Source organism: Dermochelys coriacea, chromosome 7 (assembly GCF_009764565.3).
Source record: "Dermochelys coriacea isolate rDerCor1 chromosome 7, rDerCor1.pri.v4, whole genome shotgun sequence".
Classification (NCBI taxonomy): Eukaryota; Metazoa; Chordata; order Testudines; family Dermochelyidae; genus Dermochelys; species Dermochelys coriacea.
This window is the reverse complement of record NC_050074.1, coordinates 30,568,693-30,593,411: the sequence shown is the minus strand read 5'-3', so window position 1 is coordinate 30,593,411 and position 24,719 is coordinate 30,568,693. Positions and strand designations below refer to the sequence as shown.

At 52.8% G+C, this 24,719-nt stretch overlaps 1 protein-coding gene across 9 annotated transcripts in view; it reads left to right on the top strand.

The window, feature by feature from the left end:
• Positions 1–24,719, top strand: part of PC (pyruvate carboxylase) — a 240,543-nt gene that overhangs the window by 187,178 nt on the left and 28,646 nt on the right. For all 9 annotated transcript variants that reach the window (XM_038408867.2, XM_043519549.1, XM_038408865.2 and 6 more), the window contains one exon: positions 8,076–8,258. In XM_038408867.2, coding sequence (XP_038264795.1) covers positions 8,076–8,258 — 183 coding nt within the window. The remainder of the gene's footprint in view (positions 1–8,075; positions 8,259–24,719) is intronic.

The following is a 24,719-nucleotide window of genomic DNA, read 5'->3' as shown; positions in this document are numbered from 1 at the left end:
CTCTAAGGCTATCAAGGGCCATGCAGGTGAGCAGCCATGGGGCCTGGACTGGAGAGGCACCTCTCCCCCAGCCCCGGGGCTGCCAAGGTAGGGAGAGGCGCTCTTCTCCAGCCCCGGGCTGCTGCGGTGAGAGAGGGCTGGGAGGAGTCCTCTCTCCCCACCACAGCCCCGGGGCAGCATGCACCCCAAACCCCTCTTCCCCAGCTCCTCCACAGAGTCCGCATTCCCAGCCAGAGCCCTCACCCCCCTGTACCCGAACCCTCTGCCCTAGCCCTGAGCCCCCTCCCACACCCCAAACCACTCATCCCTGGCCCCATTCCAGAGCCTGCACCCCCAGCCAGAGCCCTCACCCCCCCCTCCCTACATCCCAACCCTCTGTCCCAGCCCCGAGCCCCCTCCCATACTCCAAACCCCTCGGCCCCACCTGCCACACATCACCTCCACATTGGTGCACATAATAAAATTCATTCTGCACATGGATGTATAAAATTAGAAGGAACATTGCTTACAGACTGGAATCAAGTCACCCTCAACCTTAAATAGATTGAGTTCCTGGAATCTCTTGCTAGAAGGCATGTTTACCAGTCCTGAAAGCATTCTCATGGCTCTTCTCAATCAGACGCCTCTCAGTTTATCAACCTCCTTCTTGAATTGGGGACACCAGAACTGGACACAGGATTCCAGTACCAGTCACAGCAGACTTTTTCTAGACCTCATCTTTCTAGTGGCTCTTTGTCAGATCCCCTCTGCAATGTGTTGACACCAGAATGGGACGCAGTATCCCAGTCATGGTCTCCCAGCTGGCGTAGACAGGGGTGAAATCACTTTCTGGGACCTGAGGAAGTAGCTGCCAGAGGGAAATCCCAGAAAATTGCTTTAGAGAGAGAAGCAGATGTGTTTTATGGTGGCTCTCCTTCTGGTGTGTGTGTTTCATTGTGGGACATCGTGGCAGGTGGATTCTCCATCACGTGGAATTTCTAAAGCAAGACCAGTCATCTGTCTAAAATCTGCATTCTAGCTCAACCACCAGATCTGGGCTGGAGGCTACAGGGTGAATCTCAGGCCAGTGGTTTGCAGAAGGTCAGACTGCATTTGAGAATGTTTGGGATCTTCTCCTGGAGTTACTTCAAAGTCAACTTTCATGCACAGATGGTGGGTCCAGAGGATTTAACTGGGAGTAAGGGGATAAAATTGAGTCAAGGGAGGATTTAGGCTAGAAAAACTTCCTCTCAATCAGAGTCTGTTCAGCACCCAGCCCAAGGGGGCCCCCCAATCTCTGTTAGGGTTATGTAGAGCCAGCACAAAGAGGGCCCTGATCTCTGTTGGGATCTGTGCAGCACCCAGCACAAGGAAGGCCCCAATCGCAGTTGGGGTCTGTGTAACACCTGGCACAAATGGGGTCCTGATCTCTGTTGGGGTCTGTGCAATGCGCAGTACAGTGTGTCCCCGATCTCGGTGGGGGACTCTAAGCACTACTGTAATACATCTAATAGCAGCAGGGCACATTTTCCCCATGAACTCATGGTTGTGGCTTTTAATAGTAGCTATTATAAGCATCTAATTTTGATTTTAAAAAAGCAGGTTTATAAAGAGACAAAGCCAAGCTCTTAGCTGAGGTTTCAGGTGATGGATCCCAAGCTAGAGCAGTTGTATTTATAGCCCAGTAATTAACCTATGCAGAGAAGGTTCATGGCCAATTGACCATTAATCATTAAGGCACATTTGTAATTCACACACACACAGCTAGGTTAAGGTAAGGAGGGGTATTAATAAATATCCATTATTTGGGAACACAATCACTGGAGCGGTGAAGGGAAGACAGTGTATTCTAGTGGGTTGGGCTCTGGACAGGGTGCCAGGATGCCTGAGCTGTATTCTTGGCTGTGCTGCTGATCTATTGTATTGGGGTGCAGGATGCCTGGGTTCCATTGCTGGCTGTACTGCTGATCTAGTATGTTGGGGCTCAGGGTGCCTGGGTTCCATTGCCGGCTGTGTTGCTGATCCAGTATGTGAGGCGCAGGACACCTGGGAGGGGACTTGCCAATACACTGGATAACGATAAGCCAGTGGCAGAGCTAGGGATAGAACCCAGGCATCCTGCAACCCACTGCAGTGCCCTCAGACTACACTGGCCACAGCCTCCCAGCAGGTTAAGCCAGAGCCACTGTCTACCCCACAAACACACTGTAACCTTTCATACCCCCGCCCCCACTGAACTGCGGGAGCAGGGCTGTCTAATGCCATCAATCCAGCCTTCTGTTCGCACCCGGGGGCCCCCTCCCTGCCCTGCTTTTGCCTGCCCCAGCGCCCAGCCCTCCCAGCTCCCTCAGAGGGGTGTGAACTGAGTGCCATCCTTGTGCATCTGTCTCCCCCCCACTGGGGTGAGGCTCACAGGGACCCCCTGAGCAACAGGGTTGGGAGTTCACACCCTATTGAGATACCCAGGGCAGCTCCCCACTCTCAGAGCACTGGGCTCAGGCTCTTTGCAGACTCAGGCAGTGTCGCTGTGTCAGTTACATTCGGGGCAGCTCCCCCCCTCTCGGAGTGATGGGCTCAGGCTCTCTGCAGACTCAAGTAGGCATCACCTCATTGGATACAGTCAGGTCCCGTTTTCTAGCTTTTCTCCCCAAACTTTAGGATAAAACACTGACTTCTTTAGAATGGAAGCTGCAGTTCTGGAGAATAGGTTTCAGTTTTAGCCTTGATTGTGCCTATGCACCAGAGGGCAGAGTTGAGGTTATGCATGTGTCTTAAAAGGATGCTACCAGACCTTGGCGAAGATTAGTGCCCCATTGTGCTGGGCGCTGCATAGACGCACAGTCGAGACAGGTTTCATAGTAGCAGCCGTATTAGTCTGTATTCGCAAAAAGAAAAGGAGTACTTGTGGCACCTTAGAGACTAACAAATTTATTAGAGCATAAGCTTTCGTGAGCTACAGCTCACTTCATCGGATGCATTCCGATGAAGTGAGCTGTAGCTCACGAAAGCTTATGCTCTAATAAATTTGTTAGTCTCTAAGGTGCCAGAAGTACAGTTGAGACAGGAGCTCATAGTGTGAATAGACAGAGGGTGGGAAACAGGCACAGAGAGGTGAAGGGACTTACCCAAGGTCACATGGCGAGTCAGCTGTGGAGCTGGGAAGGGATCCCAGTTGTCCTGAGTGCCTACGCCTGTGGCTGGGAGGGGAGACAAGGCCGCAGAGAGGGGAAGTGAAGTATCTAAGGTCACACAGCAGGTCAGCAGCAGAACTGAGAACAGAACCCAATTGTTTGGAGTTCCAGCCTTCCCTGCTCTAACCACTACACCCCGCTCTCCTCCCAGATTTGGGGCAGAACCCAGGAGTCCTGACTTCTACTCCAATGTCCTAACCTCGATCTCTGTGTCTCTCCTTTGATTTCCTGCAGTGGCTGCAGAGAGAGAGGCAGCTCTCGGTTCTGTATGTCCAAAGCCATGTAGGGGCATTGCAGCCCGGACCGTTTGGGAGGAGGCACACTGCATCAGGATGTAGGCTGGGGTAAGGGGAGAGGATGGCTTTGAGTCTTAGGAGCTCTCCCAAGCTTCAGAGAGCCCCGGGGCAGCTGTGTGAGGGCCGAGATAGCAACTGACTCCCTGGGAACATATGGCCCTGGAATTCCAGTGGGTAGAATCCCTCCTGCTCACATGGGATTAGCTCGCCCAAGGGCCAGCCCAGCTGGAGAGGGTGAGCGCTCCTTACTATGCCCCACTCTTTGCATCACAGCACCCCCTACTGAGCATCCCACAGCCCCCGTCTCCCAGCCAAACCCTGCCGGGCACGCAGTATGCGTCAGCACTGTGGCAGGTGTGTCGACTCAGATACCGTCAGGCAGCTGCGAAGGAAAGCGAGCCAGGGTGGGTTGGGCTATGGGGGGTGGGGTGGGGTGGGAGCCCTCTTTTTGGCTCAGCTTCCACTCCCATGCACCCTCATGCGTGTCAGTCAAAGGGCTGGTTCCCCACAGTGAGTGGGTTTTAATAAGCGCTGACACTGTGAATATGTCTGTACAGAGACAGTGCCATTGTCGGGGAGGGAATTGCTGATACAAAGGGACCCTTCCTGTGCTCTAGACCCCACTCCCCTCCTAGTCCTGGGGGACAGAACCCAGGAGTCCTGACTCCCCTGTTCAGCACCATCTGCCACAAGGCCTCACTGCTCGGCCCCGCTGACCCCTCTCATATAGCTGACTGGGGACCAGAGGAAGTTAATTATCTCTTCATTTTTCTCGCTGAGAGAAATAATTAGCAGGGTGTTGGAGTGAGCCTGGCAGAGTAAATTTACCCCCCAGCCCTCCACACTACACCCACCCCATGTACAGGCTGCAGGGAAGGTGAGAGACATGGGAATGTCAGCCCTTCTACTTCACCCATGGCAGAATGCACTACACAGAGGAGAGCTCCCTATAACTCCCTTGCTAGCACCATATGGACCAGGAGACAGGCAAACCCATGCCAGGGGCTGTGCAGGAATTTGTGGGTGGGTCTCAGTTCCCCTCTCAAAGCCACTGAGAAAGCTCAGATGGCCCCTGCCAGAACTAGAATCCATATCTCAGTGAGTTGCTTATTCAACACACAGCCAGCTGGGGCTTGAATGCCACTAGGGCTAGAACCATCGATCCATATACAGGGGGAGCAGGGCCTAGAAGGAGAGAGCACGGACTAGAACCCATGATCCATGCACAGAGAGCAGGGACTAGAACCCGCAACCATGCACAGAGAGAGTGGGGCCTAGAACCCATAACCCACCAACGGAGAGAGCAGGGACTAGACCCCTTGTCCGTTAGCTCCACAGCCACTTGAACCCAAAGTGATCCCTTAGCCAATGCAGTAAAAGATCTTTTACTCACTTTGTTAGAGCAGAGATGGGAGCCAGGACTCCTGGATTCTATCCCCAACGCTGGCAGTGGCGTGGGGTCTAGTGGATAGAGCAAGTGGCGTAGGGTGTCAGGACTCCTGCATTCTGTTCCCAGGGCAGTTCTCCTGCTTGGAGCGATCGTCTCAGGCTCTCTGAAGACTCAGGCAGGCGTCAATCACAAGTTCCAACTTTTGTGCCCAACCGAAAGGGTTAGAAATTCATTTTATTTTTCAGTGGAAGCTATGATCGGAGCTGGCACTCTGAGCTCAGGCCAGCCTTGCACACGGCCCCATGCTGCAGCCCACTGGGGAGAGTTGGGAAAATCTCTCACAAGCTGTTGCAGTCAGAGCCAGAAGCCCCCGGGAGCTAGACGTTTGCACTGCATCTGATTTAATTTTCACCCTATGTCATCCCATGTCAGATTGTTGTGATGGCAATCTGACAGCTGTCAATCACAGGCAGGGAATGACAGGAGCCTGTCTGAAGTCTGGCTTGCACATTAACCCCTTGATTGTCAGCAGACTGCAGGCATCTCACCATGGGTTATTGCCTCAGCTTAGAATCGGGGGTGGAGGTCAGGAAGGATCGTAGTTCCAGGACTCCTGGGTTCTATCCCCATCTCTGAGATTTAACGGTTAGAGCGGGGAGGGGGCTGGGAGTCCTGCTAACAGCACTGTTCCCTCTAAGCTGTACGTGTGTGCGCACGCACACAAACCCCATGCACATGGCGAAACACCGCGCGCACAAAAATTTGCACAGAAGAAATTTTTTGCGCACACGGCCTGTCAAAAATTAGAGGGAACATTGGCTAACAGTGGAGCTAAATTAGTACAATAGACCTGAGGTTGGACTGGATCCAGGGAAAGATCTTGGATCCCTTTCTGCGCACACCTGACCCAGCCAGTCCCCCTCCAGTAACGTGTGGAAAGGCTCCTCCACTGTAGAAACAAGCAAATAGCTTTAATCATCCTCTGACAAGGAGCCCAATTAAGGAGCATTTGTAAGCAAACCCCCCAGCTTCGGCCTTGTTTATTGTTCTGATATATTAGCTTCATTAGCAGCAAAAGGGTGAGGATGGAGGTTGCTGGGGCATGAATTATTCCAGTTGCTAGACATGCTGCCCTGGAATCCAAGGGGGTCCTATAAAAATCCCTCCCTTGCTTTCAGTAGGAGAAATCCCAAAGACCCAACAAGTCATCTCACATCACCACAACTCACCCTGCACAACAGGGGCCCTGAGCTTGGTCGGGGTCTGCACAGCACCCAGCACAACGGGGGCCTGATCTCGGTCGGGGTCTGTGCAGTGCTTGGCACAATGTGGGCCCTGATCTCGGTCAGGGTCTGTGCAGCACCTGGCACAATGGGGCCCTGATCTCGGTCAGGGTATGGGCAGCACCTGGCATAATGTGGGACCTGATATCGGTCGGGGTCTGTGCAGCGCCTTGCACAATGGGTCCTTGATCTCAGTAGGGGTCTTGGCAGCACCCAGCACAATGTGGGATCTGATCTTGGTCAGGGTCTGTGCAGTGCCTGGCATAACAGGGCACTGGTGGGAAACATTTTCCTTGAAAACACCTAACCTTCTGAAATACTTCAATGAGAAAAAAATTGGATTTTCTGCAGTAATCTCAATATGATAAATGCTCATTTTTTCCTTCCTCCTTCACACTTATTAAAAATCATTTTCCTTCTTTTTCCAATGAGGGGCAAATTAAAAAGGGGAGTAAAGTCCTGTTTTACGTAGATTGGAAGCTTCTTGGGGCAGGGACCATCTTTGTTCTGTGTCTGTATAGCACACAGCACACTGGGGGCCTGGTCTGTGGCACCACTGCAATACAAATTATAATATTAAGTCAAGGCAGCTGGAAAATGTTGACTAAGCCCGAGCTTTCCTACAGCAAAACGTCCATTTCAACCAAGCTATACTTCCCAAGAAGAAAATTTCTTGTGGGAATAATTTCTGCAGCTTTAATAATTGTCTCTTCAAACCTCTCTTAAAATCACTGCTAACAAGGAAAGACCCTGTATCCCAATTCCCCACTTCCCTGAATCCCCCGCCCTGGGATCAGATTGGAGCCAGCACCCCCTGGAGGGTAAAGACCCAGTGTCCAATTCCCCACATCCCTGAGCTAGGCAGTCCCTGCACACTGAGGCCAGATCAGAGTCAGTGCCCCCTAGAAGGGAAAGGCCCCATATCATATTCCCCCTCACCCCACCCCTGTCTGATGCAGACCCCATTTAGCATCCCAGCTCTCTTACCCTTGAGCCAGCCTGTTCCCCCAATCTAGGGCACATGCCAGAAGTGACATGCTTTGGGAGATGGGGAGGCACTTTCCTATTCTACATAAGCTTTCATGAGCAACTGTTTCTGGAGACTGGGTTTGGAGGTCCAGTGATGTGATCCACGCTGGCAAATGCTGTGTCTGTGCTGTGTGTGTCTAAAGGGGCACTGTCAGGTCGGCTTAGCTTCCCCCTGGGCCTAAGCATGATTGAAACGTCACCATACATATAGATCTGTGGGGTGTTTTTCTTTTTTTTTCATTCTCCCGCTGTAAACAGTGTTTCTTTGGAGTTGCCCAGGGGAATTTTCAGACTGAACCTCCCAGCCTCAGACCAGGGCTTCAGACTTAAAAAATGAAACTGACTAGAAATACAAATTGAAACTGACCGGGCTGGTTGCACTGCCCAAACTGAGCATCAAAAATGGCAATAAGCAGCATTGACAAGGGAAAGATCATTTGTTCTGATTGTTTATATTGTTGTAGCACCTGGAGGACCCAAGTGAGCACCTGGCAGAATGGGGGCACTGATCTCGGTCAGGGTCTGTGCAGTGCCTGGCACAACAGGGACCCTGATCTCAGTTGGGGTCTGTGCAGCACCTGGCACCATGGGGCTCTGATCTTAGTCGGGGTCTGTGCAGCACCTGGCACAATGGGGGCCCTGATCTCACTCAGGGCCTGTGCTGCATCTGGCACAATAGGGCCCTGATCTTAGTCAGGGTCTGTGCAGCACCTGGCACAATGGGTGCCCTGATCTCAGTCGGGGTCTGTGCAGCACCTAATGCATTGGGATCCCAATTTCAGTGGGATCCGTTCTACTCCATCACAACACTGCCCCATCTGAATTGCTGCTACCATAGCATGCGTAATAAGAGAGCAGGATCAGGGCCATAACCTCATGCTTCTTTTCTCCTGTATCCCTCGTGCAGGTTTTCCGAAGTGGTGAGGGCATGGGTATCCGTCTGGACAGCGCCTCCGCCTTCCAGGGGGCTGTCATCTCCCCTCATTATGATTCCCTGCTGGTCAAGGTGATTGCCCATGGGAAGGACCACCCCACAGCTGCCTCCAAGATGAGCCGAGCCCTGGCCGAGTTCCGCATCAGAGGTGTCAAGGTAGGAGAGGCTGAGCGGGCACTGATGCAGCCCTGATGCATTTTGTAGGGGTCTCTGCTGGGGACTGCAGGCAGTAGGGAGTGTTCTGGTCTGATGGAGCAGTGGGACAAATGGGAGGGTTCTGCAGCCTGCAGTGTGAGCTGCATGCCCCGGTGGTAGCTGGAAGTGCTACACCCTGTGGTGTGGAATTAGGGCTTCTCGTTTTGAGGATGTATTAATTTCATTTTCAGGATTTATTTTTATCAATTTTTGAGTTTTATCCATCTGTCCAAAAAATGTTCAGGGATACCTCTATGTATATATGGTGATGAGTAATGTATATTGTATAAACTACTCATTACAGTAGAATATACAGTGATGGGTAATCTCCATGTAATATTCCCTAGTGCGCTTTAAGGTAGTACTGTTTCAAACAGCACTACTTTAAAGCACACTTGGGAACCTTTCGTGCACACCAGCAGGGTCTACACGGACCAATTAAAGTGCAAGACAATCGTTCTTTTTAGAAATTACGTCCCCGTAGTCTGCATTAACTGCTCTGTGTTGACAAGCTCTTAGATACAAGTAACCATTTCTGGTGATTTTCCAGTGTTTATTGGATAAACACTGACTTCTCTCCCTCTTTTTTTTTTTTCCTTTTGTATTGGGGTGTTTTATTGATTTAAACCTAAAATCTGAAGTCCTTATATATAATGCATCCCCCAGTGGTGGCAGGTGGTACTGCATCCAGGAGTGGTCAATGCAACCCCTGGTGGTAGCAGGAAGTAGTACACCCTGCAGTGCTTAATCAATCCTCAAGTTCTGCAGGAAGTACTACACTACACCCTGCAGTGAGCAATGCATCCCCCAGCGGTGGCAGGAGGTACTACACCCTACCTCGCCACTGGTAGCCAGAGGTACTACACCCTGCATCCCCTGGTTGTAGCCAGAGCTATTACATGCTGCAGTAGAGTGGGGCAGAGCTGAATCAGCCCCATCCCTGCCTGTGTTCCCTAGCCTGAGTCTCTTCCCTCTGCTGATTGCGGACCATGTGCTTCAGAATCTCCCCTGGTGGCCACTGGGTATAATGCAACCTCTGGGGCGTAGAGGTGGACAAGTTCCCCAGATTTGCTGGCAAGAGGTTCTGCACACTGCCAAACAATGCAGCCCCTAGTGGCAGTAGGAGGCACTGCACTTTCAAGCTCTTCCCCCCCACACCACACACACACACACTTCCCCCACACACCCATCAACTGTGATATTAGTGGCGGGGTCAGAGCTGGCCCTGCACTGCCTGTCAGTCAAACAATCCCTCCCTCAGGCTTGGTGTGGGCTAGTTCCAGTGCTGCTTGTTCTGGTAGGATAGTAACATATGATGCCGGTCATGGTGGCGTTCAGGAGAGCCAGCTGGTGGCCTTATGTTCGGTGTGCAGAGGGAGAGGGGCATTGTTCAGGTATCGGTTGGAGTGGCAGGGCAGCACTGCCAGGGGGTGTTCCTGAGGGGATGTCCTCATTAGCTTAGGCTGTCAACAGGTTGGCATTACCTACAGAAAAGCCAGCGGCCTTCACCCCATCTCCATCATCTCCAAGGAGAGGGGGCTGAATTAACTCTGATCTTTGGGCCTGATCCTGTATTTGGATTCTGACCCCACCCTCTGGAGCGGGATTGGGACCCCAGAATGGTGGGGGATCAGCCCTCTTTTCGTATGGTTTTATTCAGGTGTTGGTGTGGGGCTTTCTTCTTGTTTATGAGGTGAATAAAGGTGCCTCCCCCTTGGTCAGTTACCTCATTGCTGTCTCCTGCGCCTTGTGGCTGGAGAGCATTAGTCCTGGGTATTTAGGGCATCAGCCCCGTTCTTTCAATGGTGTTTGGACCCAAGGCCTGGAAGGTGAAGGGCAGAGAACTGAGTACAAACAAGCCATCTCAGTGGGCATGTCCAGTCTGATTGCTCCTTTGCATTGCTGGAGGATCCATTCCCTCGCATGCTCTCTGAATAACCCCTTTGCTCCTTGGGATCCCTGCTACATCAGAGCAGGGGTCTGGTGGGAGAGCCATCTACTCCTGTCGGGTGTATGCACACCACTCGCTGAACATGAGCTCCCAGTGCAACACAGGGGCTAAGAGATCTAATGGGATGCTGGGGGGTGGGGGTGAACAGGGGGATACCAACTGGGACCAGGGAGGGAATATAGCCTCTGCAGAGAACCCAGTGGGTCACTCCAGATTGGTGCTGGGAGGAGAGCAGAATCCTACCCAATGTATCAGAGAGGCACAAAATGATTGTATCAGTTTGAGTGAATGAAGCATGTTGGGGGGATTTACAGGATGGGGGACTGAACCCATCGATGCAGGGACTCTCAAGAAGGATTAGGGAGGTGTTCTTATCTCTGTATGTGGCAGTGGTGCGACCACTGCTGGAATCCTGCATCCAGTTCTGATGGCCACAATTCAACAAGGAGGTTGATAAATTAGAGAGGGGTCAGAGAAAAGCGAGAATGATTAAAGGGTTGGAAAACATCCCTTAGAGTGGGATACTCCATCTGTTTGGCTTAACAAAGAGAAGGTTAAGAGGTGACTTGATCCCAGTCTGTATGGGGAACAAATATTTGATACTGGGCTCTGCAGTCTAGCATCCAAAAGTCTAACAAGAGCCAGTGGCTGGAAGTTGAAGCTGGACAAATTCAGACTGGAATTAAGGCCCAAATTTTCACCACTGAGGGGAATTAACCATGAGAACAATTTCCCAAGGCTGGGGTGGATTCGCCATCGCTGGCAGTGTTTAAATCAAGATGGGCTGTATTTCAAAAAGCTCTGCTCTAGTTCAGCCAGAAATTAATTCAGGGCAGGCGTGTGGCCTGTGTTAGACAGAAGATCAGACTAAATGATCACAGTGGTCCCTTCTGGCCTGCTGGTCTATGAATCCTGGGACCAGAAAGTGGTCCTAGCGCAACCCAGCTGACCCAGTTGTGATGCTTCCAGTGTGATGTGGCGCTGAGGTTGGACACAATCCTAGGGCGAATCGGCAGGGAGGTGGCATTACGTCTGTATGCAGCATCAGTGACTGGAATGCTGCATCCAGCTCTGGGGTGCGCACTTCAAACATCGCAGAGAAAGAGCCACAAGAACAAGCCAGGGAATGAAAAACCCTGAGACTTAGTGTAGGAACCTGGTTCTATTCCCAGTTCTGCCACTGACTCAGTGTGTGATCCTGGGCAGGTCCCTTCAACTCTCTGTGCTTCAGTTTTCCCTCCTGTACTTTTTCTGTTCTTCACAGAGGACGTCTAGTCGGTTAGAGCAGGGCGGACTGGGAGCTAGGACTCCTGGGGTTCTATTCCTAGTTTAAGGAGGGAGCGGGCCTAGCTCAGGGCTCCCATTGTACCAGGCAATGCACAGACACACAGTCAGAGACAGTCCCTGCCCCGAAGAGCTCGAAGTCTGACCAGACAAAGGGGTAGGTGGAGATATAGGCACAGAGCGGGAAAGGGACTTGCCCAAACAGCACATCAATGGCAGAGCCAGGAATAGAACCTGGGGGTTATGAGTGTACTTCCCACTCGCCCATGCTGTCTCTCAATACACTCGCTTGAGCCACATTACCTCTGGGATGTTTTATACCCATTTTACACAGGCACACAGAGGAGAAAGAGATTTGCCCAAGTTCACTAGCAGAGCTGGGAATAGAGACCAGGCGTCCTGGCGCCCAGCCTTCTCCTCGGCTCTACCTGACTAGACTCCACTCCTCTCACAGGGCCAGGGACAGAACTCAGGAGTCCTGATGCCCAGCCTTCTCCTCGGGTCTAACCAACTGGTCCCCACTCCCCTCGCAGAACCAGGGACAGAACCCAGGAATCCTGACTCCCAACCACTTGACCATGCTGCCTTGCTTCCTCTAGCTCAGGCTCAGCCATCTTCAGCAGCCCACTCAGTGTCCCCAAGACATCACCCTGGGAAGCTGGGGGGGATCTCACAGGGATGATACACATGTGTCCCATTGCCTTGGCAGAAAAGCATGAGTCAGGCAGGCATGTTGGCGGGGGCGGGGGGGAGAATTGAGATCTTTGTATTGAAAGATCCCTCCAGGGCAGAGAAGCATCGTCCGCATGTGCCACCTCTGCTGGAGAGAGAAATCTGTGCCCAGCACCAGGAAACCCATCGGATCAGTGCTGGAGAAGGGGCTAGATTGATGCTGGGTAGTGGTACCGGGGGGAGATGGGGCATGGGCTGCCCCACAATCCCTGTGTGGGATTGATGTAACAATTGCTGAACTCCCCTCTACTCACACATGACCCCATCAGTTCCTCCAAGGAGCGGAGACTTTATTCCCCTGAGCAGTTGGGGGTTGATGTATAGGTCAGGCTAGGGGACTGGTGGTCCCTGCTGGCCTCAACTCAGAGTGGGCCTTGGAGAGGCAATAGGCCATGACTCCACTCCCCAGTCCTGCCCTCTCATCCCCTTTGCTATGACCCTGCCCTTCTTCCATGACTTCCCCCCATGCCATGACTCTATCCCCCAGCCCTGCCCTCTCATCCCCTTTGCCATGAACCCACCTCCTTTCATGACTGTACCCCTATGCCATGACTCCGCCCCACCGCTGTGACAAAAACCCTCCTTCAGTCAGCCCCCTCCCAGTGCCAAGCGCCCTGCCATCCAGTGCCCACTGGCAATTCTCCTTGATGGGCAACTAGAATGGAGGAGAGGAGGGGAAAATGTGTCTCCATGGGCAGTCAAGATATGGAAAGCATCCCTGCAGCTGTCTCTGGGTTCTGGCCCTGGCCCTGCCCTTGAGGAAATCCCTGTATCCCACTTTCCCCTTCCACCCTTTGTCTCGTTGTGAGCTCTCTGGGACAGGGCCTGTCTCTTGGGCCAGTGTGTGTATGATGCTAGGCCTGGGGGGCTCCGGTCTAGGACCCAGGCAGTGCCCTAATAATGGAAGCCAGAGATCTGTGAGATCATCACTGGATCCAGACAAGATCTTAACTAACACATTTCCAGAGGGGTTTATACTGTTGCCCATCACCCTAGTATCTGGTCTAGCATTTGTAGCAGTGATTCAGGATTCAGATAGGATTGTAACTTCTTGGTTGCATTCCTCTTCATTTATTTTGCTGTGCAGCAGGGCCTTTAAATAAATGACTTCTTGGTGTTCCACTGCCATCTCTCTCGGTTTTGGGAATTCAGTTTTTATTGGAGCTTAGCTTAATAAGTCTTTCTGTCTGCATGTGAGCTGAGAATATATTGCACTGCAGCAGGCGTTATGGGGTCAGTTAGTGGGGGATTTGATCTTAATTATATGCCTTTGACTCAGCTGGGGGGAAAGAGATTCCAGGGGCCTGTAAAGGAAAATGGAACAGGATTTTCACTGCATGGAAATGATCCAGAGATAAATCAAAGAGACGAGCCTGGATTTGGCTAAGGGTTATTTTGCTGTCCCCGAGTGGTGGATGTGGGTCTCGAGAGAAATCACTGGCTTGGAAAGTGAAAAGGGAGCTAAATGTTCCAGACATGGGGCTAACCGGATTGAAGGAGGACTTGGGGAGGCTGCGTAGGTTAGGGCAGGAGTGTGGGAGGCAGGAGCCCTGGGTTCTATTCCTGCCACTGGAAGGGGAGTGGTGGTTAGTGCGTGGTTCGGTAAGTCAGAGCTCCTGGATTCTATTCCCAGCACCAGGAGAGCGGTCTAGTGGTTCGAGCTCAGAAGGGCCAGAAGTCAGGCCTCCTGGCTGTACCACTGACCTGCTGTGTCACCTTGGGCAAGTCCCTTCCGCCTCTGCGCCTCAGTTTCCCCCTCACTATTTGTCTGTTCAGACTGTGAGCTCTTGGGGCAGAGACTGCCTCTCGCTGTGTGTCTGGGCAGTGCCCAGTACAATGAGAGACATGATGTTGGTAAGGATCCATACAGCGCCTGATCTCAGGCAGGATCTCTAGATGCTATTAGGATAATAGTCATAAGAGAGATCATGTTGTGCCACGTGCCTGACCTGCTCAGGGTCTCTGGGGGCTGTTCCGAGCCAGGAAGGTTGTGTTGATGCTTTGTGGCAAGGCGCTGTATTTATACATGCTGCTCTGACAGCTTGTTAATTTCTCCCTCTTGCCTGGTCACATCTGCTTAGGATTCCAGCATGACTGGGGACACCTCATGAATATTCAGTGCCTGTTTCGGCTTTGGATAAATCCTTAGCAAAAACGATCCCTTCAGAAATTAGCCTTTTCCCTTCCCCACCTAGAGAGGTACTGTTCTAGGCCCCCCGCCCCCACCTCCTGCAGCTGACCCCGCTGTTCCAGAGGAAATGGCAGGTAGTTTCTGCTTTGTGGAATACAGTCCTTTTCCCTCTGCAAAGGGCCCAGAGTCCTCCTGGGTTTCTTAGGCTGTGTTAGACTGTGAGGCATTGAGATCTAGCGTGTAGGGACTGGACTGGGGCTCAGGACCCCCTGGGTTCTATTCTCAGCTGCAGGAGGAGAGAGAGCCACTAGACTTCACTCCCCTCCCAGAGCTAAGAATGGGACCCAGGAGTCCTGACAGTTCTCCCTACTCTAACCCACTAGATCTCACTCCCCTCCCAGAGCTGGGGCTAGAACCCAGAAATCTGAACCTCCATTGTGCTCCACCCTGTGCTGTAACCATTAGATACCCCCCCACACATACTCCCCTTTCCAAGAATAGAACCCAGGAGTCCTGACAACACCTTCTTGCGCTAACGTATCAGAGCTCACACCCCTCCCATACTTGGGAATGGAATCCAGGAGCCCTGGCTCCCAGCCCTCCGTCTGCACTAACCACTAGCCCCCACTCCCTTCCCAAAGCTGGGAATAGAACCCCCAAGTCCTGAATTCTGATCCACTAGACCGCACTTCCCCCAAGCTGCCCCGGCACATCTATCTTACCTTTGAGCCCCTGGGGGTCAGTGGACTTAGTTTGTAACTAGCAGAAGGCAACCTGCAGCCTGGCTCTGGAAAAGGAGGGATCCACTCTAGTCCAGACACTGCATCAACTCCCTGGCAAGCTGATAGCATCCGCCTGCGCCCCCAGGCAGTGTCGATATCACTGGCAGGATAAGATAGTCAGGAAGGGGTTACACTGATTGCACCCTGGGCTTCTGTCTCCAGCCTCATGTCCCCTCCCTAAAGATATCAGCTCAGGATTAACCCCCTCCCAGTCCTGCATGGGGTTAAGAGGTCTGAGATGCCAGAAGGAACTTGCCCCATCTTGCCCACAGCTGAGCAAACTTGGCACCGCTGCCTGGCTCCCCGCTTCTCCTCCACAAGCCGTGGTAGCAGTGGGCTCCTCAGAACAGCCCTCCCCTCCTCCCCTGGGCCTAGTGTCTCCAGAGCATGACCTCCACTGCGGTGACACAAATTTCCCAGGCTCTGGCAGATGCCCAAATGGCACAGGGGTCAATAGCCTGGCCCAGCTCCTGTGGCTTCCAGGCAAAAGAGTTAGGTGATGGGGAGGGGTGTCAGCTGAAATGTGCTCTGCATGCTAGCCTCTGCCTTTGATCTAGTCAGCAATAAGGGCAGAAGAGTGGGGCGCAGGGAGCTGGGCACGGCTGGCAGCTTTGCTGAGCTGTGGGCAGGGGCACTAGGCTGCTGCAGGTTTCTTTGGGCATCTCAGAGCCCCTAACCCCATGTATCCTGCTCTTTAAGGCAAGACAGGGCCCAAGCAAGCAACCCTGGGTCACCTTGGCAATCTTAATTGGGAGGGAGGGTTGGCTAATGGATTGCGGGCTGGGCTAGACTTCAGCACACTCAGGTTCTCCTTCTAGGTCTGGGAGGGGATGGGGTCTAGTGGGCTAAACCAGGGGGCCGGGATCAGGATTCCTGGGTTCTCTTCCCAGCTCTGGGAGAGGATTGTCATCTAGTAATTGGTGGGTGGGTTAAAAGAAAAGGAGTACTTGTGGCACCTTAGAGACTAACAAATTTATTTGAGCGTAAGCTTTCGTGAGTTACAGCTCACTTCACATTAAGCCTTGCAGGGCCTCAGTTTCCCAGTCTTTATACTGGGGGTAATACCAACCTCCCAGGGGTGTTGTGATAATAAATACATTGCGGTTACAAGGTGCCCAGATACTATAATGCTGGGTCTGGATAAGGATGATGGATAGATAGATTAGGAAAGGTTGGCTGATTGATTGATTTGGGTGGGAGGGGAAACAGGCACCAAGAGGGAAAGAAACTTGCCCAAGGTCAGTGGGAGAGCCCAGAATAGCTCTCAGCTGCCCTGAGTCTCAGTGTGCTGCTCTATCTACTAGCCCACGCTGCCTGGTTTAAAAGTATGATCAAGGACCAGGACACCCACACGGCCCCCTTCCACAGACACCTGGCTAGAGAACACAGACACACCTCACCCTTGGTAGTGAGATCTCTAACACACGCACATCCGCCTTGCTAGAGATTGCTCACACCTCCCCTCCCTCTGCTCCATCACTCACTCTTCTCCTCTCGCCGACAGCCTGTGCCATTTGTATTGTTTGTTCAGTCCACAGGCTGGCACATCCCCCAATCTGTCTTCGTCACAGCGCGGTTGGTTGGCACCATCTGGCCTGTTAGCACTAAATTACCCCTCCTCGTATACCAATGTGTTTTAGTTCAGTGCCATCCCGTCCCGTGCGCTCAGTGATTTATCACTGTCTCACTTTGCAGGCAGTTCGCAATCTCTCCAGGCTATAGTGACTGCTTTGCCCAGGTAAGTACATAGGATGGCACCGGCAACTGGACCCATCCCCAGAACAGCAAGGGGAGACAGACTCCTCCCTATACCCTTTAAAGCCCACACCTGGCTTTCTTGTAACTCCTGAACCTTTCTATCTTAGGATCTAGACCTCCATAAGGGAACAGGAATCAGGTTTGGGGATGGGTTGAGTGAAAGGTACCATGGTCTAGTGGGTAGCATGGTCCAGTGGGAGTCGGGATTCCAAGGTTCCATTCCTGGTGCTGCCTGGCCTGTGAGACCTTGGGTAAGTCCCTTCCCCACTCTGTGCCTCAGTTTCCCTTCATAAACTTTGCTTAGCTATTCAGGACAGGGATTGCCTCTCACTATGTGTCTGTGCGGCACCTGGCACAGCGAGGGCCCCAAGCTCGGTCGGGGTCTGTACAGCATTTGGCTAAAGGCTCATTGCAGATGACCACAGACACACAGCCCTTGACCCCCTGTGGTCATAAAAACATACCGGGACATTTTTCCCACCAGTTGATGATTATGGTAGCACCTAGAGATTCCCACTGAGATCAGGAGCCCCAGGTGCTGCACAGACCCTGACTGAGATCAAGGTCCCCATGCTGCACTGTCACAGTGAGAGACAGTCACAGACCCTGCCTCCAAGAATGTACATTCTAGACAGACAAGGGGCAGGAGGAGAAACGGAGGCACAAGGTCAATGGCAGAGCCAGGACTAGAACTCAGGTCTTTTGCTCAATGTCTAGGGCTTAACATACTGACTCATTCTGCTCCTTCGTAAAGCCTGTTGAGTTTGCAGGCTGGAGTCCTGACAACTAGTATTCTGAGGCAGTCAGCAGGTGGTACTGTTGCACATTGTCTCACAAGTTCCCAGCGTGCCAGAGAGGTCCAGTCTTTGAACAAATGCTATATTGTTGTTAGTTTGATGGGTGCTGTTCCTTCCTGTGGTGAGCTGTTGCAAGCAGTTGGAGAGTTTGCTCCCTGCTTGAATCCCCTTAATGAGACTCAGTCGATCCCTGGGAGTCAGGCACTGGTGTGTGAGCAGAGATATCTGAGAGAAAGGATCGTGCACGCCATGTTCAACCACTTCTTTCCCAGGACTGCTGTGTATAGTCTAAATAAACTAGCAACGCTAACCGTGTTCCCCCAGACTCCACTGATTGTTCCTTTGATGGGAAACTGACCTGCAGATCCTCTAAATCTGCTACTGCTTGGCCGTGGGAATGCGAGATGATTGCTCGTATTTCTCTACGTTTTGATGGAAGCAAGGATCAGAGCCCCATTATGCCAGGCACTGCACAGATCTGAATCCACTCCTGACTAATGGCAGCCCCAGATGTTGTCTACAAGCTCAGAAGAGCCCCTTGTTTTACCTCCCACATTCCGATGACCATGAAAAGCAAGGTGGGAAACTGGAACATGATGTATCTTAGGACAAGTATTTACAAGAGAGGTTTAATGATGGGAAACTGGGCTGAGACCCATATGGAGTGGATGGAATTGATTTTTAGTCACTATATCTCTGAGCCAGCTGGTCCCCTGACCTGGATCCCAGATAGCAGGGAACACCTTCTAGAGGGGAGAGGCCCATTCCCTACTGCGTGAGCCAGCCAGTTCCCCTGCCCTGGGGTTGGAATGGAGCCAATGCCCCCTAGAGGGGAAGGCCCCATATCCCATTTCCTGTCCCCATTTAACATCACAGCTCTCTTACCCTCTGCCTCTATTTCTGCCTGTCCCCCTCTCCTTCAAAGCCAAGGAGCGCTCTGAAGCCATAAGGGGATCTCAGCTATCGAAACTGACAGCTACTGTCAGGCTGCCTACAACCTGCAGTCACTTCCCCTGTAGATATACAATGCATGGCACTGATGGCCTGCAGAGGAGATCCCAGTTCCTGACGCCCCATGATCAACTATGAATTACAGCCACGGGTTGCTGACACATCCTGTTTCCATCCCATAATTCACCTGAGGCACCTGCCAGCAATGTCAGTTGCAGGGGGATTCCAGTCGCGTGTCAGATCTAGTTGGGATTGCCCTATACACGGAGTTTATTGTGATCCCGATGTATCATTTGTATTGTGGACATGACCTGGACCAGGGCCCCCTTGTGCCAGGCACTGTACAAACACAGAACAGAAAGACGGCCCCTTCCCTAATGAGCTTCCAATCTAAGGCAAAGACAAGAGGCGACCGGTGGATACAGACAGATGGGGGAGCCCAAGGAAACAATGTCCCAGCACTGGGCAGCGGGACGGGCAGTGATCTCTGCACACCAGCAGCCTAACCATTAATTTTTTGTAGGCTTCACGGCACATGAGAGTTTGAAGAAGGCCAGTGAGGCCGTTAGCAGCTCCTCCCATGTGTGCGGAGTGGCTTGGGCAAAAGCACAAAGGGGCTGGATTGTAAATCAAGTGGGCGATGGAGGCCGGCACCTTGGGCTGATCAGAGGTGGGAGCTGACACCTCAGGAGTGAATGAGAGCTGATGGGTTTGGTGGGGATTGGCCACGAAGGGCCATGAAAGGGAAGAGGAGTGGGTGACGTTTGGTGTGATGTAGAAGGGGGAGCAGTGGAGGGATGCAGAGAGAGGAGGGACAGGCTCAAAGTGATGGGCTGGGAGGATGGATGATCATTGCAGCCACCTGCTGAAAGGACGTGAGCAGGGCAAGTTGGGAACAGCAGGGGTGTTGCAGTAACTGAGATACAAGATGAGGAGAGGTTTCAGAGTAGCAGCCGTGTTAGTCTGTATTCGCAAAAAGAAAAGGAGTACTTGTGGCACCTTAGAGACTAACAAATTTATTAGAGCATAAGCTTTCGTGAGCTACAGCTCACTGCATCCGATGAAGTGAGCTGTAGCTCACGAAAGCTTATGCTCTAATAAATCTCTTAGTCTCTAAGGTGCCACAAGTACTCCTTTTCTTTTTAAGATGAGGAGAGTTTACCATGTTCCCTTCAGTCCCCGTCCTCCACCGAGAAAGCAGTTCCATCCCATTCCAGCTCCCCTCTGGGCTCTTTTCCCTGGCACAGGCATGCATGCAAACACACACACACTCGTTTCAGCCACCTGAGACCACCCCAGGGCCCAGTGTAACTTGGAAAACATTGGAGCTAGGAGCAGATGGGGGTGGAAATCCCAGCAGCATGAAGCGCTAGTATATGCCTGAGGCATCGGGTCTTAAGATCACGTCATTCTGAATCCCTTCATGTCTCATCTTCGAGTTTAAGGGTCTGCTTGACTCTCGATCCTGCCAGTACTTTGGGGATTGTATCTGCTTGTCCTGGAACACTAGGCAGACTGCATGCCCCTTGGATGATTATTCCAGTAGCACCTAAAGGCCCCAACCAAGACCGGGCTCCTGTTCTGCCAGGTACCATACAGATACACAGTGAGAAATAGTTCCACCCCATTTCAGCTCCCCTCTGGGCTACTTGCAGTGAGTGCTGACCCTGATGCCCCAGGGTAAAGCTAGGGGGTGCTGGGCTGCATTTCAGATTAAATATAAATTAAAGTTTTGCCCAGTTGTGGTTATTAATGATCCTTTAGGATTTTTCACAGTGTTTGGACTGCAAACCCGGGTGTCCAAGCCAAATTCCCAGTCTGAAGATCCCACTCTGCATTTTCAACTGGACTCTGCTTCTCTTCCTAGGCTAAATTATTGTGCAGTGTAACAAGTGTCACAATAAAACAGCCTTTCACCCCACCCCAGAGGCAGCTGCATCTCAGCACCAGGCAAGGGACCCCTGTATAAATGGCCTCCATGCCCCACCCCAGAGGTGGCTGCATCTCAGCTCTAGGCGAGGGATTCTTGGGTAAATAGCTTCTGTGCCCAACCCAAGTTCTATCCCCAACTCTGGGAGGGAAGTGTAGTCTAGTGGCTAGGGGGGCTGGAAGTCGGGGCTCCTGGGTTCTAGCTATGATTCTGGGAGGGGTGTGCGGTCTGATCTTCTGAGCCAGAACTTCTGGGTTATATCTGTGCTGAGAGATGTGTCTAGGGGTTAGAGCAAGAAGGACTGGAAATCAGGATTCCTGGGCTCTGCTCTTGGTTTTGGGAGGGGAGGTGAGGGGAGGGGGAGCCCAGTAGTTAGAGCAAGCAGAGAGACGTCTGTGAGAAAGGACTCCTGGGTTCTGTCCCCAGCTCTGGGGGAGGAAGTGAGGTCTACTGGTTAGAGCAAGGGGTTGGGAGTCAGGCCTCCTGGGGTTGTCCCCAGCTTTGGGAGGGAAGTGGGATCTGGTGGTTGGTGTACACATTAGCCCAGCTGTCTAAGCACTGTAGGCAGCTTTTCTGCCCCTTTCAATATCTATCCCTTATCCCTGAGGAGCCACCTTGCAGACCCAAACTGGGGGTGAATGAAATCCAATCCTCCTTGATCCCCAACAGCAGCCTCTTCCCTAGGGGCAGTGCGTGAGGGGCTGCACTGGTCTTTGGGAAAGGCTGGCTTGGGCAGCAGAGTTAATTAAAACCCAGCCTTTCCCAAAGACCACCTCATTAAACCATGCCATGGGGAGGAGGGCTTAGCCAGGGTGCTTCATTAGAGTGGGCTAATTGGGACAGCTAGCCAAGGCACTGCAGAGCTAGGGTTGGAGAATGGGGTAGGGCTAGTGCCCCCAGCCCCAAAAGATTCTGGGATCAGCGCCTAGGTATGGCCGATTTAAGGTTCCCAGCCCCACCACCTGCGGGGTGAACTGAGACTCCATGCTGCTCTTGGAGTTGAAAGAGCTGATATAAGCAAAAGTCACTAAGTGACATGGGGGAATGGCTGGCGGTGAGTCTCAGGGCTGGGATATCCCAGAGGTTGAGCTGGCTGGCTGATCACAATCCTCAAATCCTACTCTAACCACTAGACACCATTCCCCTCTTCGAGCTGGGGGTAGAACCCAGGAGTCCTGGCTTCCAGCCTCCCTGCTGTAATCATTAGCCACCACTCTCCTCCCAGAGTCACAGAGCAGTTCTTTCTGGCCTTGAAATCAGTGACTCAAGTGTGCGTGGAGCAGAGGGAGCTGAGATTCAGGACTCCTGGGTTCTATCCCAGCTCAGAGAGAGGAGTGGGGCTCATGGTTAGAGATGGTGGGTTGTAGGGTGCTGGGAGTCAAGACTCGTGTGTTCTATCCCCAGATCTGGCCTGGTGGGTGATCGTGGTCAAGTCCTACCCCAGCTGTGTGCCTCAGTTTCCCCTCTGTAGTAGAGCTCTGAAAGCCACAGAGTGCAGCGCAGACTACTGCTGTTCACAGGACCCACCCACGGTGCTGACGGAGGAAGAGGGAGCAGCAGTACCCGTGCGGTAGCAATGCCCTGGTTAGCTCTCACCAGGCTCTGCCTGGCAGGGCAAAATGAGGGAGCCATGCTGCAGGACCTCCCACTGTGGTTGCACAGTTACGGGAGGGGGGCAGCTGAGCCCACAGTATCCATGGGCTGGCTGGGATCCCATCCCCTCACCCCCCCCAAAGCTCAGCCGGTGGCTCTCTTGCCTATCCTATCCTGGTGCCAGTGGAGTCAGACAGCAGGAGCCTGTCATGAGTAATAGGGCCCAGGGAATCGTAACTACACCTCACACTTCACCAACCACCTGGGGGAAACCGAGGCACAGATGAGAACCCAGGAATCCAGGCTCCCAGCTCCCCCTGTTCTAACCACTAGACCCCATTCCCGAGTTCCCCCTCCCCAAGGAGGCTGGCTGTGTATTTTGAGGACAGAAGCTCAGGTGAGGATCTCTGCAGTGTCTTGACAGATGAGGCTATTTTTAAACATGTGGGGGAGCTGCGGGCTTCAATAGCCAGGGGCTGCGGGTCAGGATTGAGGGACATCGACAGAGCTGTGAAGGGGGCCAGGGGAGCCCAGGCTGGGATAGCACTGGGCTGCAGGCTGGGATTGAAGGGCATCAGCAAATCGGGGAGGGGGAACAGGGCTTGAGTGGCAGGGGGGTGTGGGTTTGGATTGAGAGGCCTGGCGCAGTTCTCCCCCTTGACATGCTGTCCCAGCACAATTCACTCCAGATGCTGCTACACGCAGCCGCAATTCCTCTGAGTTTATCCATGGCCCACGGGGCTCCGAGACCTTGTTCCCTGCTGCTGATCTGTGCTTGTGATGCATGAGCCAAAGCCAGTGTGTACGCATAGCAGAATACTGCTCCAGTGGAGCTGAGAAAGCTGGGGGGGTGGGTCAGAACTGAGGGCCACCAGCAGAGCTGCAGGGGGGATCCCAGGGCTGGGACAGCAGGGGACTGCAGGTCAAGATTGAGGGGCGTCAGTAGGACTGAGCAGGGAGCCCAGCCGGGGATAGCAGGAGGTTGTGGGTTGGGATTGGGGGCACTGGGAGAGCTGGGGGATGGGAGTCCAGGGCTGGGACAGCATGCCACATTACAAACTTATGTGGGTTAAAATGCAATTGCCCAGGAGCCCTCCCCAGGTCTGTGTGTGGTGATCACTTACAATGCTCCTCTCGCTTGTGCCCCAAAGAGCTGCCACGGGCTAGTCAAAGAGCGGGAGGGGAAACAGAGACCCTAAGAAGGGAAGCGACTGAACCCACCCCTGCTTGCCAGGAATAGAACCCAGGAGCCCTGACTCCTAACACCCCCACCCTCACCATTAGGCCTCTGTTCCCCTTCTCCTCCCATAGCCAGGAACAGAACCCAAGAGTCCTGACTCTAACCCTTCCCCCCACTGTTCTAACCAATAATTCCCACTCCCCCCTCCCAGAGCCGGGAATAGAATCCAGGATTCCCCATCCAGTGCCGTTTCCAGCATTCCCTCTTGCTGGGCACTGCAGCTGGGCATGGCACATGCCCCTTCTCCGCCATTCCCACAAGTGGGGACATCTTGACGTCCGCAATGTGCAGAGCCATGTTCACCTGTGTGCCACCCCATCCCCACCCTGTGCCTGCCAGCCATGCAGGGACTTTGCACTCCCAGTGACCCCATCAAGCATTGAATGGATTTTGATGTGACTGGCATGCTGTGCCAACCGGGGCTTGTTCCCATGCTGCTGTGGTGATGCATTATTGATCCATGCTGCAGCCTGTTAGTGGGTCTCAGGGGGACAACAGTCCTTTCCACGCAGCCTTCAGTTGAGAGAGATCCATTGGCATTTGGCTTATCACTGCAGGGCTGGAAAGGGAGCGTAGCGGGGGTGGGGGGGGTGATTTGTAAGGACGCTGAGCATTCGGCGACTCCAGATTCTGCTGGAACCTGTTCTCTGCCCCATGCTGTTCAATGACTTTATCAGTGATCTGGAGGTCAGCATAAAACCACTGCTGATTAGATTGGCGGGTGGCACATTGCCGTAATAAATAATGCTGAGAATAGGGCAGTTCTCCAGGGTTCCTGGGTCCATTCAAAACACCATGTGTTTTCATGCCGCCAAAGGCAAGGCCAGACATCGAAGGGGTGCAAGCCATGCCTATAGAATAGGGACTGTATCCTGGAGAGCAGTGCCTCTGGACAGGATTCTGGGGTCATAGAGGATGAGCAACTGACCGTGAGCTCCCCATGCGACCCTTGGCTGAGTAGACTGAGGAACAGGGAGTAGGAGCAGGGCGGGGATTTTACCTCTGCATATGGCACGGGGGTGACCCGTCCTAGGATGGTGCGGCCACTTCTGGGGGCCAGGTGTTAGAAAGGGAGTTGTAGAATTGGAGAAGGGGCAGAAAAGAGCCACAAAACTATTCGAGGCCTGGAAAAAAAGCATGCCAATGAGAGACTGAGGCTGTGTCTACACTGCAGAACCAATACTGGCAGAGCACCCTAGTGTAGACGCAGCATCCATCGACAGAAGGAACCCCGCATTCCTGAAGCACTTTTCCATGGCCCTAGCTGTGTTTG